Source organism: Mustela nigripes, chromosome 13 (assembly GCF_022355385.1).
Source record: "Mustela nigripes isolate SB6536 chromosome 13, MUSNIG.SB6536, whole genome shotgun sequence".
Taxonomy (NCBI): Eukaryota; Metazoa; Chordata; class Mammalia; order Carnivora; family Mustelidae; genus Mustela; species Mustela nigripes.
In genome coordinates, this window is record NC_081569.1 from 143944719 (window position 1) to 143959711 (window position 14993).

General features: G+C 67.0%; 2 protein-coding genes across 2 annotated transcripts in view; one reads left to right on the forward strand and one right to left on the reverse strand.

The window, feature by feature from the left end:
* Positions 1-404: 404 nt before the first annotated feature.
* Positions 405-10342, forward strand: C13H14orf180 (chromosome 13 C14orf180 homolog). Its single transcript, XM_059374126.1, has 5 exons — positions 405-663; positions 5899-6025; positions 7356-7485; positions 9122-9166; positions 9577-10342. The coding sequence occupies exons 2-5, from the start codon at positions 5915-5917 to the stop codon at positions 9768-9770; spliced, it is 480 nt and encodes a 159-aa protein (XP_059230109.1). The 5' UTR covers positions 405-663; positions 5899-5914; the 3' UTR covers positions 9771-10342.
* Positions 10343-11470: 1128 nt separating this feature from the next.
* Positions 11471-14993, reverse strand: part of TMEM179 (transmembrane protein 179) — a 10108-nt gene continuing 6585 nt past the window's right edge. The window contains exon 4 of the mRNA XM_059374125.1: positions 11471-13704. Coding sequence (XP_059230108.1) covers positions 13525-13704 — 180 coding nt within the window. The 3' untranslated portion in view covers positions 11471-13524. The remainder of the gene's footprint in view (positions 13705-14993) is intronic.

The following is a 14993-nucleotide window of genomic DNA, read 5'->3' on the forward strand; positions in this document are numbered from 1 at the left end:
TCTGACCCGACGCGGACTGTCCGCGGCCCCGGCACAGAGACACGCAGGGCGCACCCCCACATGCCGCCTCGTGACCTCGTGTCCAGAGCAGGACAGGGAGGGTGCAGGGGTGGGAAGCAGGTGGGCTCCTCTCGGGGGCGGGGTCAAGCAGGGGCCGGACTCTGTGCCCCCCTCCCCTCCGACAGCCCCCCTCCCCTCCGGCCTTCCCCACCCCGGCTCTGCCTCTGATTCCGACCCATGAGCTTTCCAAGGGCGGCAAAGCTCTGGAACCGGAAGCCGGGAGGGCAGGGACGGGGCACTGACCCCTTATCTTGTCTGTGTTCGGGGCCTGGGAAACCGGCAGGTCCTCTCCCACACCAGGGCCAGCAGCCGATATGCGGGGTCACTGCTATTTCTGCCAAAGGGGAGAGGTAATTATAGCTCAGCGTTTGCCAGTTGGCCAAGTTCTGCCGCCCTGCCGAGGGGCCTGGGGCGGGGACGCCGGCCGGCCGCAGACTCGCCCCACGGACCGGCCGGCGGCAGCTCCAGACCCGGGCAACAGGAGGTTGCACGGGCCCTGGGCTGCCTCTCCGGGGGGGCCCAAGAGTGAGCCAGCAGCACCCTGAACCACTCTCACTGGAGGACGCCGCAGAGCCTGGCTTCTCGGACCCCGGAGGGAGCCAGGTGAGGACCCAGCTCAGGGGGGTAGGCGGAAGCTCACTTCCCATTTGGGAATGAAGCTGCCGGAGTGGAGACTCACAGCCAGAGACGCCGGCAGAGAACCTGGCCCAGGAGGAAGACAGGAAGCAGGAGACAGGAGACGGGGACAGGCAGACAGGGGGACAGGGAGACAGGCAGGTAGACAGACGGACAGGCCGACAGGGGGACAGACGGACAGGAGGACAGGTGGACAGTGTCTGGGCAGAGAACTCTGCGTGGCCCTAGGACAAAGACTGAGGGCGGCTGTCCATCCCGTCCACCCGGGACTTGGGCTTTCAGTGCTAAAACGAGCACATTCCCAAGCAAACCAGGGTGGTCAGTGACCCCAGAAGACCCAGGCCCCTCTGAACCTCATGCCTTGCCTGTAAAGTGGGAGTGGTGGTTCCCAGCACTCTGAGCCCTTCCCCAGTGGCCCAGCCAGACCCAAGGGAGGGCCCTGCAGCCCCTTATCCGTGCTCCTGCCCAAGGCCCGGCTGCTGTGGGGTTCCCAAGTGCTTGGGCAGTTCCCACCACAAAGCCGGGGCACCCGTCTCTGCGGCTCTCCCCGGCCATGAGCCAAACGCGGTCCCTTCAGAAGTGGCCAGCAGCCAGGATTCTTGTCGGGACAGCAGGGCTGGGCACGGACACCGGCGAGCCCTCCTCAGAGGCCCTGGGGTCCTGCTGAGGGCAGATCTATGCGGCCACAACCTGGTAGAGCAGGAAATGGAGTCACTCCGGGCACTTAGCCCAGACCACAGCACTCAGTTACCCCAGGGAACTGGCCCTTTTGTGAGCTGACCTGATCGGCATTAATCTCCGTTCTGGCCCCCCGCGCATGTGGGTCACTCCTCCGACTCAGAACACACCAATTGCTGGGCGCCTACTGTGTGCAGTCCCCTCCGGGAAGATCAGCACATCACCTCCGTCTTCATGGTGTGCTGGATGGTGGCGTAGACCTCCAGTTTACACTGGGGCTCGGAACTCGGGGCGAGTGACACCCCAGGTCTCCCTGCGGCCGGGGTCTACCTGCCCCATTCTGCCTGGGGCTCTCGAGGTCAAGATCTCCCACTCCAGGGCATGCCCTGCACCCAGCAGACACCCAGTGTCCTCCTGACCCGATGTTGCCCCATGTCCAGAGACGTGGAGGACCATCTGTGGAGCCTGCCAGGACAGCACCTGGTCCCACACCCCCGCCCGGGCAGGCGCATCAGGGCAAGCCCAGGGAGCAAGCCGTCAGCCGGACGCGCGCCCTGGGGTTCTCCTCTTGCTGAGGTCAGAAATGTGTGTTATCTGGGGAGCAGCCAGCCTCCTGGGCTATGAGTGGGCTGGCGGCAGCCGGCCCTTCCTGGGGACCCCTGCCCACGGCCCCTCAGTCTGCCCCCATTCTCCAGTGAGGGACTGCCCACGGCCTCCTGTCCCCTTCCCCAGCTGGAAGAAAGTGAAGTGTGCGTCCTGGGGCCTCAGCAGCCCCCGGCTTTCGTTCAGGCAAGCTGCTCAGGTGGGGGGAGGCAGGGCAACACCACGCAAGGCCACCAGGCCCCGTGCGGACAGCTTCCTCCAGGGCCAGACTGTCCAGAGGCCACTGCCCCACGGCTGTAATGGAAACTTCTCAGCTGGCCCGGGAGCCACAACAGCTCCGGTTCCCACTCTGCTCAAGGATGCCATCGCCAGCGGACTGGGGGCCGGGCAGGTGGGTGAGGTCACCCCGGGGGTAGGCCCTGCAGGGGCCCGGGTGGGCCAGGACGGGGCCCATGCGTGTGTGGGTGTGTGTGAGCGAATGGGGGGTCAGCCATGTGAGAGTGTGTGTGTGCGTGTGGAGCTTGGGGGAGGCTGCGCATGTATGTGGGGCTCACAACTCCGGCCTCTGCGGGATGAGGTCCCGGCGTGGTTCTCCTGCCTGCACCCGCCCTGCGGCCCCTGGAGTCTCCGGACAGTGCGCGGGGCGGGCACAGGCTGTGGCTCCCCTCGTTCTAGCTCCAGACCTGCCGGCTCAGGAGGAGACCCTCGGTCTCCCCAGGGCTCCGGAACCTCCGGGAAGCTCTTCCAGCCCCCAAGCCAGGCTCCTGCGGGCAAACAGGCACCGTGCAGGGGCAACAGGAGCCGGTGTGGGCTCCGAACTGGCTGCCCGCCCCGTGGTCACAGCGGGGGATGCCCCTCCCCGCACAGGCCTGCACTACGTGGGGTGTCCGAGGGACCCCTGGAGAGCACAGAGACGGACCAGCAGGCAGTGGGTGGCCGGTGGCATGGGGTGAGCAGGGCGCAGAGACGCAGTCAGCCTGGCCCGGGAGCGAGTGAGAAGCCTCCCAGGCAGCAGCACAGAGCGATGGCGGGACAGGTGGCCCAGCCCTGGGGCTTGGTGCAGCTGGACACGGTGAGCCGGGTGGGAGCCGGTGGGAGCCGTGTGCAGAGCTGGGGCTCCGGGTACAGTGGGCCTCAGCTGCCGAGCTAGGCTACAGAGGATAAGCCTTGGTGGGCCAAACCCCGTAGACGGTCAGGGCTCTTGTGGACGCATGGCCTTGGCCAGACCTTAGGCTCCAGGAGAGCCTATGCTCCCCCTACGGCTCCCCTGGCCCCGGCCTGGGGCAGGCCCTGAGCCTCAGGCACCCTTGGCCGCGCTCTGACCGGCAGGCCCAGCCAGGCAGCCCCCCACCTAGAGACAACGGGGAAAGTGGGGACAGGCAGGGACCGAGGTCCCTCCCCCCAGGGGGCGAGAATGTGCCCTCAAGCAGAGGAGAGGCTGTTGACTGAGAAGCTTCGCCCTCAGGGTGTGTCCCCTGTGGTGGGAGGGCCGTGGTGACACTCCGGGCCCCAGGCCTGAGCTATTTTCCGCCCTTTATCACCCATCAGTCACGAGCGGCCTGAGCGGGGAGGGCACTCCGGTTACACACTGTCCGCTGCCACGGGCTCCGAGGCCTCCCCGCTCCCATGCAGGGCCCTGCCCTCGGCAGTCCAGCCTGCGGAGGGGGCCCGGCCAGGGGGCGGTGGGGGAGCCAGGAGGCGGAGCCGAGAGCAGTCGTCCCCGCCTCCTGTTCGGAGCCAGTAACGCTGTTGAGAAAGGTCACGGAGCCACAGCAAGACAGAGCCCAGGACTGAAGTCAGTCCTGGGGGTCGGCACAGGCCTTCACCCGTCTCGGAGGAAATGACATTCAAGGGGAAGCTGGAGCCCGAGCCAGACTGATGGCAGAGACAGGGCTAGGCGGGGGTCGGGGGGCACAGTCGGTGGGCAGCGGGGAGTGGGGGAGACCCGCCGACGGCGGACGACGACCCAGGCAAAGGCACTGGGCTGGAGAAGGCCCGGGGCTTCCATCGCACACTGGCAAGGGGCCCCGGCTCTGCGCCTGAGCAAAGCCACTGTCCCCGAGTGACTGTCCCAGGCCCACCCCAAGCCCGACACCCAGGGTGCCTGCCCCCGCCAAGCCCGCGGACGACCTCGCGCTTGTGATCCCTATTTTCGGCTGAGTAGACTGAGGCAGAGAATTAGGGGCCTCCCGAGGTCACGCAGGTCACACGGGGCCTGTGATGAATGCGTGGGACCCACACGGCTGCCTGCACCGGATTCAGAGACACCCACGGACACACTCACACGCCACACACACGCATGCGCACGGCCTGTTCACACTCAGACACACTCATGCACACGCACGCACTCACATGCTTGTGTGATCACAAGCCCTCGCCTTACACACGCGGAGGTGCTGCACGTGCACACTCACGCTCATATGTACAGATGGCACCTGTGTGTACGCACGCGGACACACGGACACACACGCACATGCGCACACACGCAGACACAAGCACTCACGCACACACAGACATGCTCACACAAGCCACGGAGCCCCGCTCACAGCCACACGCCCGCGCACGCACACGGCTCACACACTCACACACGCGCACGCGCGACGCCGTCCCGGTCCCAGGAGGGGGCCGGGCACTGCAGGGCTCTGGGCAGGGGCCCTCCGCGCCTCTCCAGGCCTGTCTCCTCACCTGAGGGACCCGCACACGTTCCTGGGAGGCCGCGCTCTCGGCCCTGTCCCCCTCCCTGGGCTCCAGGCTCCTTCCCGGATTCCATTTGCAATAATAACCTGACGCTGAGGAGGAGAAAACAGCTCGCTTTAGAGTAACCGAAGCTGCCCAGTACGGGCCACCGCCGCCGTCACCGGGCTCTGCACAGCTGCGGCACCAACGCTGCCGGGGGAGGCACGCAATGCCCCGCCGTCTCCCCGGGGAAGGCCGCACGCGGCCCGCTCCCCCCTTGAGGCTGCCCGCCCTTTGGGGGACCCTGACGGCCTGTGTGGGGACTGTGTGGGACCCTCTGCTTCAGCCCCGCTCTCAGCCCTGGACACGGGGTGGGGTCCTTGGACGGCAGAAGACAGGGACACGCCTCACAAAACCCGCCGTTCGCCGTGTGCAGAGGGGGCAGGGCTGTCCTCCAGGGACCCAGACCAGGGAGCCAGAGAGAAGCCTGGGCCGGGAATAAAGGGGAGCAGGGGCCCTGTGCCAGCCCCAACTCCTCTCCTTCTCCGGGGGGACAGAGACTCCCCTCGTGTCCACGTGGCCTCAATTTCCCCACATGTACGCCGAAGGGGGGGGCCGAACCTCGGGGCCCTCGAAGGACTCGGGCTCAGGGCCCGGCCTCACCTGCACGGGCCCCGGGCGCGGTCTGTGCCCACAGCAGGGGCAGGGCAGGTCTCAGTAGTCAGGAACCGTCAGGGGAAAGAGAATCCCCCCGAGAGGGGCCACAGCTGGGAAGGACGATGCTCACGGTGGACTTGGGGAGGCACCTCCTTACAGCTAGTAAGGAAGTTCGACCTGGGCTGGGGAGGGACGGACGGACGGAGAGAGACCAGACTCTGCGGGGGCCCCACCAGCTCCAGCCCCTCCCGGAGCAGGAGACCCTCTGGGGCAGCCTTCCCAGCCCCTCGCAGCCAACAACGCCTGGCCCTGGACCCCTTCCCTCCACCCCAGGGTCTCCCCGACACGCCTCCACACGCTGCACATGCCGTGGTCAGTGCACACGTTTGGAGCGCCCCGTGCCGGCGGCTGGCTCTAAGTCACGGCCGGCAGCCGCGTGGAGCCCAGCGCGGCCCCCAGCGCGGCCCCCAGAGCGGATGGGGGCGAGGGTGCTGGGAGCACTGGCAGGAGAGCCGCACCTGCTGCTGGGCCCTCCGTCTACTCCTACCAGTGCCGCTCAGACAGTGATAGTGTCTCTGCTTCTCTCAGGGCCATGTTCCAGTAAATGAAGCCTGCAGGGCAAGCCTTGAGCCCCAGCTCCCGGCCAGAGACGCGACATCACACCAGGAAGAATGAAGAGGCTGCTCCAGGCTGGCCAATGCCCAGGGCAGCGAGGGTAAGGCTGGGTCCTGGACAAGCCCTGATGCCGGGACCCCAAGGCCAAGTGCACCAGGGTCAGCCCTCAGGGCTCCCGCTGGGGCTGAGGAAGGGGGAGCAGAGGCAGGAGGCACAGTCCCTGTCCTTGCCTGAGCTGTCCTGGCCCCAGGACTCCCAGGAGAGGAAATCACTTGGGGGGGGGGGGGCTGGCGGCTCTTTAAAGATTCCGTTTGGCAGAGGAGGTTAGAGGCCCCTAGTGGGGGACACTTGTCATACCCAGAGGAGCAAGGCCACGGCCCAGGCAGGCAGGATGGGCCGGGAGAGAGTGCCGGCGAGGCAGAGGAAGCGGGAGCCATGGCAGGCTCTGGAGAAAGGCAGCAACAAGTCCAGAGGCTTCCCCAGTGAAGTCACCTTGCAGCTCGGGGAGGAGGGCCTGCGAGTGGGGGAGAGGGGACAGAGGAGGACCAGGACGGTCTGTGAGGGTGCCGCTGCGACAGGCCCAGGCCAGGGCAAAATGGGACCAACTTCAGACCTGAGTCCCCACCTAGCCTCTGTGCTCATGGCCAGGCTGGCGGCAGGCCACGGGCACAGGAGCTCCAGCCGAGGGGAGGGGACAGCCATGAGCTGGGCCCAACCCCAGGACTAGGAAGGTCCCATGTCCCCCAGAAGGCCAGCAGCAAGCTCTGTGTGGCTGGGACCTCCCAGCCAGGAGCCATTCAAAACGGGTGTACTCAGCTCAGAACAGTCTGTTGTCCCCATTTTATAGGTGGGAACACTGAGGCTCAGAGCAGTCTAGCAACTCTACATTCCAAACTCAGCGTGGGTGGGAGGGCAGCCCCGCGCAGGCACCTGGGGGCACCTGGGTCCAGGCTCTATCCCTCTCCAGCCCGGGTCTCACGCCCAGACCCCTCCCGGTGGCCACGGGTGAGTGAGAGGCCCGCAGTGTGACACAAGCCAGGCACAGAGCTCAGACAGACCCGGCTCAGGGCCCGGCTTCCCCTGTGGTGCCCGGGCACAGAGGAGACCTGGGGCCCAGCGTTTCAGGACTCAGCGAGGTTTCGTGTAGCGGCTCGGGCAGGAAGACGGCCCTTGGTGGACAATCACAGTTACAGTCATGGTCCCCAGCATCACGAAGTGCCCTGTCGGGGTTGGTACCAGCCACCAGGCAGGGGCAGCAGGTGGGACCCGTCCACGGGGTCTGCACGCACCCCCCAGCGGGCCCCCCCACCCCCCGGGGCGTCTGTACAAACCTGGCAGTGACAGCAGGGATCCTGGCCAGGGCACCCTGTCTTCAGCCCCCAGGGGCTCACTTCTGCCTGCTTCCCTCTGCCTCCCACCCCTGTCCCCAGGAGGGCGACAGGCAGTGCCCCCCCTCCATCCTGAGGCGGAGCCGGCCACAGCGCCGCGGCCACGGGGCCGAGCCACAGAGGACCTCGAGGCGGGTGCGGTTCCGGGAGCCCCCGGAGGCGGCCGTCCACTGTAAGGACAGAGCGCGGCGAGCAGGCATGGCGCGGGGGGCGGGGAGCCACACGGCCCAGGACCTCACGGGGGGCCATCGGGAGGGACCACTGCCCCCTGTCCTGTCTCCACAGACAGAACCCCAGTAAAACCCAGGCCCACGGCTCAGGTTAGACACAGACTAACCGTTGCGAAAACAGGAACCGGCAGGAAAAAACAAATCTGAGCCGCCTGTGGAGGGCCCGTACAGCGAGGGCAGTGGACAGTGCCCCGCCTGCTCCCCCCGCCAGCGCTGGGCGCCTCCCGCTGCCCCGCAGCAGCCCCCATGCGGGCGTCCTTCACTGCCCGCCTCCCGGATCCCCCAGCCCCGGAGCCCCGCCCCGCCACCCGCCCTCTCCTCCCCTGGGCCCTGCCGCAGGCCTGCCCGTGGGACCGGCCCCTGTATCAGCTGGCTCCACCGCAGAACAAGTCACCGCAGACTCAGAAGCTTCGAGCGGCCCACGTTTATTATCACAGCGACCCCATGGGTCAGGGGTCTAGGCTTGGTGTAGCTGGTCCTCTGCTCAGGTCTCCCAAGGTGGCCATCCAGGTGTGGGCCGGGACCACCTCCCAGCGGAGGCCCGGGGCCCTGGTCCAAGCTCACAGAGCTGTTTGCGGATTTCGCTTCCTTGCAGCTACAGAACCCGCAGCGCTGCGCCTCCGAGACCAGGAGCGGACGGACACTCCCTCTTGTTTACACGTTTCCCTGATGAGGCCAGGCCCACCCAAGATGCTCTCCCTTTAGATGGACTCAAAGTCAGCTGATTGGGGTTTGCCCCTCGGCTGCAGAATCCCTTCCACTTTGCCTTATTCTGCTGAGCAGGAGCCAGGGGAGGACACACTAGAGGGCCCAGAATCGCGGGGGCAGCCTAGATCCGGCCTGACACTGCCCCCAAGCAAGTGCTTCTTGAGACCTGCCGAGTGGTGGGTAAAACTCACAGGCGGCACATGCTGATGTCTCCCCGGATGCCCACCCTAAACATCCCATTCAGGTCTCAGCTTGCCTCCCAAGGGCCCTGCGTCACTCATGGGACTCCTCACACCTGCTCTCTGCACCCGTCCCTCCTGGGTCCAGCACTCGCCCCCACAAGCTCAGCTCCGCACTCCCCCGGGAGCTTCCCAGCAACCCTGCAGACGGAGATTCAGCGGGCGGGGAATCGGGGCCCAGGTGGTCCAGGGGTTGGCCTGGGCCTCCCCAGTGCACTGTGGGGGATGGACAGGAGGGAGAGTCCTGCCCGGCCCTCTCCCAGTGCCAGCCCCTCCGGTCCCGCCCCAGGACGCCTGCAGGCCCCCCTGAGCCACCACGGGGTCACCGCACTCCACACTCCCACAGGCTCTGAGAGCAGCATCTAGCCTCTCGGGCTCCCCGAGTTCTGGCAGCCTGAGCCTGAAGCCGGGAGGCCGGGGGGACCCCTGGGTGACGTGGGGGGGAGCTGGACGGGGGTGCACGGACCTTCCACCTGTGAAACGGGGTGGCTGTACCTGATTCGGCCCATCTCCGGGAGCTTTGCGGGGTGGCCGTGAGATGCGGGGTCCTGAGGACACTGGGCAGGCGGAGGCAGCAGGCACCCCCGGGGGGCTCTCCCTGCCCGAGCCTACCCCCGGTTCTCCTTCCCAGACATCGCCGGCAGGGAGACCACCACGGCCACCACCACTGCCAGGGGTGAGTCTGAACCCTCGCACACCCCCAGGGCCTCCAGCAGGGCCCCCCGCCCCACCCTGGCAAGGTCACTCTCTTAGCCAGGACCCTGACACACTGTGCCCCTCTGTGGTCACTCCCCCGTACCCTTTTCCCCCAGAGAGGGTGCCGGGGCAGAGCCGACAGGAGGCTCTTCGGAACCCGCCCAACACTGGCAGAGGCCCCAGGCAAGGATGGGGGTGTCCACTTCCCGTGGGATCCATGCGAGACACCCCAGGGATCCCCGCGCCAAGGGAGCCCACTTGGGGTGAAGCGTGCTCTGTCTGCAGCCTCCCCACCAGTCCTGCAGGGAGCAGGGAGCCCCGCAGGGTCCTCACTGTGGGGCCAGGCCTGCGGGCAGGGGCTCATCGGGTCCCCCTCCACCCCCACCCCAGCGCCCAGCCGGCTGCAGCCCCGAGGCGGCTCCCTGCTCCTTCGGCTGTCCGTGTGCATCCTGCTGATGCTGGTGCTGGGTCTGTGCTGTGGCCGAGCCAAGCCCGTGGCGCTGGCCCTTGACGACCTGCGGGCCCGGCTCCTGTACCTGAGGCACACAGCCCTCTCCTGCTGGCGCGGCCTGCTGCAGCTCTGACAGGGGCGGGCTCCCCTCCAGGCCTGCAACTGGCCGAGTGGGGGGGGCAGGAGCCCCGACAGGCAGTCCCTCTTGATGCCCATGTTGGGCTCCACGTTGGGCTCCGCTGCGCAGTTTTATTATAAAGAGAATCCACACATGCTTTGGCCTCCGAGAGCGCCCCAGGCCCTCCCTCCCCCCGGTGGGAGCTCTCCGCACCCTTGGGCCAGGCCCGGATGTGGCCACGCAGAACCCCTCGATAGGGACACCGGCCCTGTATCCGTGGGGTCCCTCAGAGAGGACACTGGCCTTTGCTGCTTGGGGCTTGCGGGGCCTGGACCTCAAGGCCCCGTGGAGACAGGTGGGTGCGGCTGCTGGATGTGTCTTCCCTCTCGACGCTACACACGGGGCGGGGGCCTGGGGTCTCCGCTTGTTGGTGCCATTGGGGCACCAACCTCTGAGCCGGCCTGACCGCTCCTCGGGGGCCCCAAGACCTCAGGAACCCCTCGTGTTCCAGGGAGACATACGGGCTCTCCCCCTCCTCAGCGGTCTGCCTGGTGGTGGCTGAGAGCGAGCGAGCTCCGCCCGCACCCGCCGCCGTCAGAGCACGGCCCCCCGTGCGGGGCCCCCAGGCTGTGCCGCCACTGAAGCTCGGCGTCCCGGGACTGTGCACACAGCACGCCACTGCGGGCGTTGTGAGGCCGTGGGGAGACAGCGCGACAGACTCCAGGGGTCTCTCCAGACTCGGCGGGGGGGGGGGGTGCCTGAACAGAGCAGGGAGGCCTGTGGCCAGACACCCAGAGGGACCGCTAGGAAGGCGCCGTCTCCCCCAGCCACCTTCAGACAGGGGTCCGCCGGACAGCCAGTGCGGTGCTGCCCCTTCCCGGAGTTAGGACCTCAGTGTCCAGCCCCACCGGCTAAGCGGGGACACACGGATTTTCTATTAAAACACACTGTCACCCCTTTTATCAGTCTGGGGGTTTTTACCCAAAGGAGGGGCATGGGGACGATTTCCTTGGCTAAAGCAGAGGTGGGGGCACCAGGGAGCCTTCCCTTCCAGGCCTCAAGGGCAGGGGTGGTGTTTTCCAGGGTCGGGGTTTGGGGAGCCCAGAGCAGGGAGCCCAGTGGGCCTGTCTCCAGGAGCCGTAGCCTCCAGAGGGCCGCAGTGGGGGGGCCCAAACCCCAGCCCTCACAGACCCTCCAGCTGGTTCTAGGGGAACCAGGGTGATTGCCGCCAACGCCGGCACTGCCCAGCCCCCCCCAGCCCCCACCCTCTCTCACCCCCACCCCCTGAAGAGACAGGCAGGTTACTGCCCCATATTCCAGGCAGGGAAACCGAGGCTCGGAGAGGTTGGGTCACGTGCCTGAACCCATGGGGCAGGCACAGGCCTCGGGCTCAGCCCGGTCTAGTCCAGGTCGCATCTTGGGGAAACCCTGCCGCCGGGGCTCTCAGCCAAGGGCCGGTCTCCGGAGGGTCCGCACAGCATGAGCTGGGGCTCCGGGAAGACGACCCTGAGACAGCCGCCCTTGCCCCCGGGGCGTCGCGGCGAGGAGAGCCCCCGGGATGTGCGCACGCGTGAGGGTCCGGCCGCAGGAGGGACGGCCCTGACCCCGTCAGTTCCTGAAGCTACAGGGACGCGCCCGCAGGTTTCTAAGTGTTAGCGGCAGGCGAGTCCCGAAGCCAGGAAGCGCGGAGGGGGCAGGGCGGGGACCGGCGAGGCTCAGGAACTCTGGTGTTTATTCTGACTTTGAGAAATACATACACTGAACTGGAAGAACCATGACTTTCAATTTCGTCAGAAGCAGAATTAAAACAAAGACGAGTCGTCCGACAGCAGCTGGGAGAAGCAAGGCACCGCCGCAGACGCGATCCTGGGGTCCCGTCTCAGGAAGCCTGGGCCCTGCCCGTCCTGCCTGCCCCAGGGCCCCCCAACCCCTGTCCCCTGCAGGGCACACAGCGTGGTCCCACCACCCGCTCCCAGGGCCCAGCTGTCCCTAAGACCCCAGACACGGACATCGGGAGGTGCCGGGTTCCACCGGCCCGAGCAGGTCCGTGACGACCGTCCAGCTGTGTGGGTGACACAGGTGAGTGCGGGCGCACGTCCCTGCCGGCCTGAGACCCGAACCTGCAGTGGGCCCTCAGGTTGCAGGAGCCCATGGCCCGGCGCTGCTCCTCCTTCCCAGAGCCTGGCTGCCCGCCCCACTAGACACCTCCACACAGACCCAGACCCACGGCCTCTGGAGGCCCTGAACCCCCCATTTGGGAGACCAAACCAGCCTCCGGCAGCACAAGGCACAGACACGGGGAGTGTGGTGAGCAGCAGGAGGGTCAGCCCTGGGAAAGGGTTGCCCCAGTCCTGGACAGGACTCAGAGGGCTGCATGCAGGTGCAGAAGCCGGGGAGCCCTGGGAGGAGGAGATCCATAGCCAAGCAGCCCCCCAATTAATGAGGTCACTGAGCTCTGGGGTCCCAGGGCCCCCAACTCCTCTTCCTGCCTCTGTGTGGACAGAGCCGTGTCCTCTAGGGGCCTCGGTGCTTTGGACGCCATCGGATGGGAAGGCAGACCGTCCACTGGGCGCCCAGGGCACGGGGCGGGGGGTCCCAGTGGGAGAAGGTACAGAGGAGCTGCTGGGTCCTCACCCACCCCAATCTCTGCACACGCCTTCTGGTGCACACACACACACACACACTCTCACAATCACACTTGTGCAGGCACACATCCCACTCGCGCTCACACATTCACACATACGCACACTCGCACCCCCAGGCTAGTGCATGCGCTCACACACAACACACGCACATGTGCGGCCAACACACGCCCCAGCTCACACCCCGCCCCACGCAGACTTACACGCACGTGAACATACTGGCACTCACAGGCACCTGCAGACGCCCACAGTGGCTGCTGCCCCATCCCCCCGTCCCCAGGAGGTGGGGCGCCCCCCAGCCCATGTCCCCACATCCCCACACTGTGAGACGAACATGGGGTCCAGGGCCTCCCCTGGCAAGGCCACGGGGCTCCCCCAGCCAGTCCTGGGGCACCAGGCGCAGGCTTCCCGCTCTGACACCACGGCTGTTTGCCAGGACGTGCACAGAGCCACCACCGGACGGCGGGCAACACCGCTGACCCTGTGCTTTCGCTCCTGAGACCGGCCTGGCCGCCGGGGGCCGCGGAGCAGGAGCACAGGGAACTCAGCCCTGCAGCGGGGTAGGCCAAGCGCAGGGCCGGAGGCGGGAACACACGGCCGGGGAGCTCCTTCCTGCCGTTGGCCCCCCGCTCCCAGGTCCCACACACGGCTCAGGAGCAAGAAGGCGGATGGGTGGTCAGCATGGGTTGGGGTCACTCTGGGGACACCGGCCGCTGCCACAGGGCTGGCACGGAATGACACCCGGGCAAGCAGGTGGAGACGCCGTGCCGCTGAGGCGCGACCTGCAGGAGGGCCAGAGGCGCCCGAGAGGGTGGACACGCCCCGCCCAGGCTCGCCAGGCCAGTGCCCCGAGACAGGTGTGCTGCACGCGCGTGGGGCCCGGACGACACCCTGGGGCCTGTGTGTCCCTGTCTGAGGGCTGGCGCCCGCCCCCCCATCCACAACCACCCTCGCGGTGGGATGGGGGGCTGGGTGAGCGCGGCCACTCCCGTCACGCAGTGCCGAGGGGAGACATGCAAGGCGAGGGGTAGGTGGGGCTGGGCAGGGTCCCCAGCCGATCCCCTGGGTCGGGCCATGAGCCCCGGGCAGGGGTGGGGGGCGTCGGGGGCCGGCTCCCCTGCCCACCCCTAGATGACGGCGCTCTTCTCCTCCTGAAAGGAGGCGCGGGGTGTCGGCCTGGCCAGGAGCAGCTCCTTCTCGTGCACCAGGCTGTCCAGCAGGTCCTCCTGGCGGTAGTTGTGGTAGACTTTCAGGAACGCCAGGGTGGCGATGGCCAGCCAGGCCAGCCACGAGGCCCAGAGGCCGAACTACACAGAGCGAGGGCAGAGGCAGGGTCAGGAGGCCAGCCAGACCCACCCTCCACCTGCCCCAGAGCAAGGTGGGGCCCACGGGGTCGCAGCGCCTCCTCACTCACCCACCCAACCCCCCCCCCCCCCGAACTCAGGTGGTACAATGCATCCGGGGTCTCTGGCCACCCAGGCCCCCCGGTAGCCAGGCCCGCCCCACTCCGCGGAGAGCCCCTCCGTAACACCGCCTTCTCCAGCTGCTGGAACAAATCGACCTTTAGCTGCGGTTCCCAAACAGCAGAAAAAGAAACCATTTCATCAGAACCAGGCCTGAGCCATAGCAACCAGACTCTCACTGGGCGTTACTTGTCACCAGACCCAGCTCTCGCCTTTCTAATCTAATTAGCGCAAATTAGGGCTGAAGCATTTGCCACTGAGAAGTTGTGCGGGTGTCTTTGGCGGTCTCTGCACACGTCAGCAGAGACCCTCCAGACACACTGGACGCCCAGCCCCTGGAGGGCGCCTCTCCTTGGGAAGGGTCCTCAGAGCAGCCCCTGGCCAGCGTGAGCCCTGAGACACGGGCCTGGGGTCCAGAAGTGGACGTGGGTGCCAGCAAGCCCTGCTCAGAGCTGGAAGGAGCCAGCCCCACCTGGGCACCCCTTGCCGACAGCACCTGCCTGAACACAGATGCAAGTTTTGAGAAAAAGCCCCTACTGACCACTAGCAAATCCTGACATGCCAGCGTCCTCGCTAAAGGGCTCCCCTGAAATGCACCTGCAGGGCAGGGAACGAAGCTCACGCAAGGGCAGGGCCGGGACAGGGCTGTCCCCCCACAGCAATCAGGGGTGGGCTCCTCCAAATTCACAGCCAGATCCCCCCACACCCTTCCTCGGACACATCGGCTTCCCCTGGCCAGGGAATAGCCATGAGCTCCCAGCATTTGTCTGAGCGTGCCCACTTGGCACCAGGACCAGAACCCAAGGTCCCGGCCCTGGCACTGCAGACCCAGGATGGGATGCCTAGTTTCCTTTCCACTCCCTCAGCCCCTGGACCTCACTTCTGCACTGAGCTCACCTGTCCCCTCCTCCCAGGATCCCCCAGGCCTCACCCCTCTCCACCTCCAGCTGCAAGAGCCCCCCCTCAGCCCCGGAAATCCAGGGATATCACTCACTCAGCTCGGCCTGGCGCCATCCTCAACCTCCCCTGGAGGAGGGCGTTGGGAGGCAGGCGGTGCACGCAGTGAACGGACCCCCTCCCCAACAATGCATGCCTACTGGCCGGCCTGGCAGCCCCTCCCACCGGGTAGACTG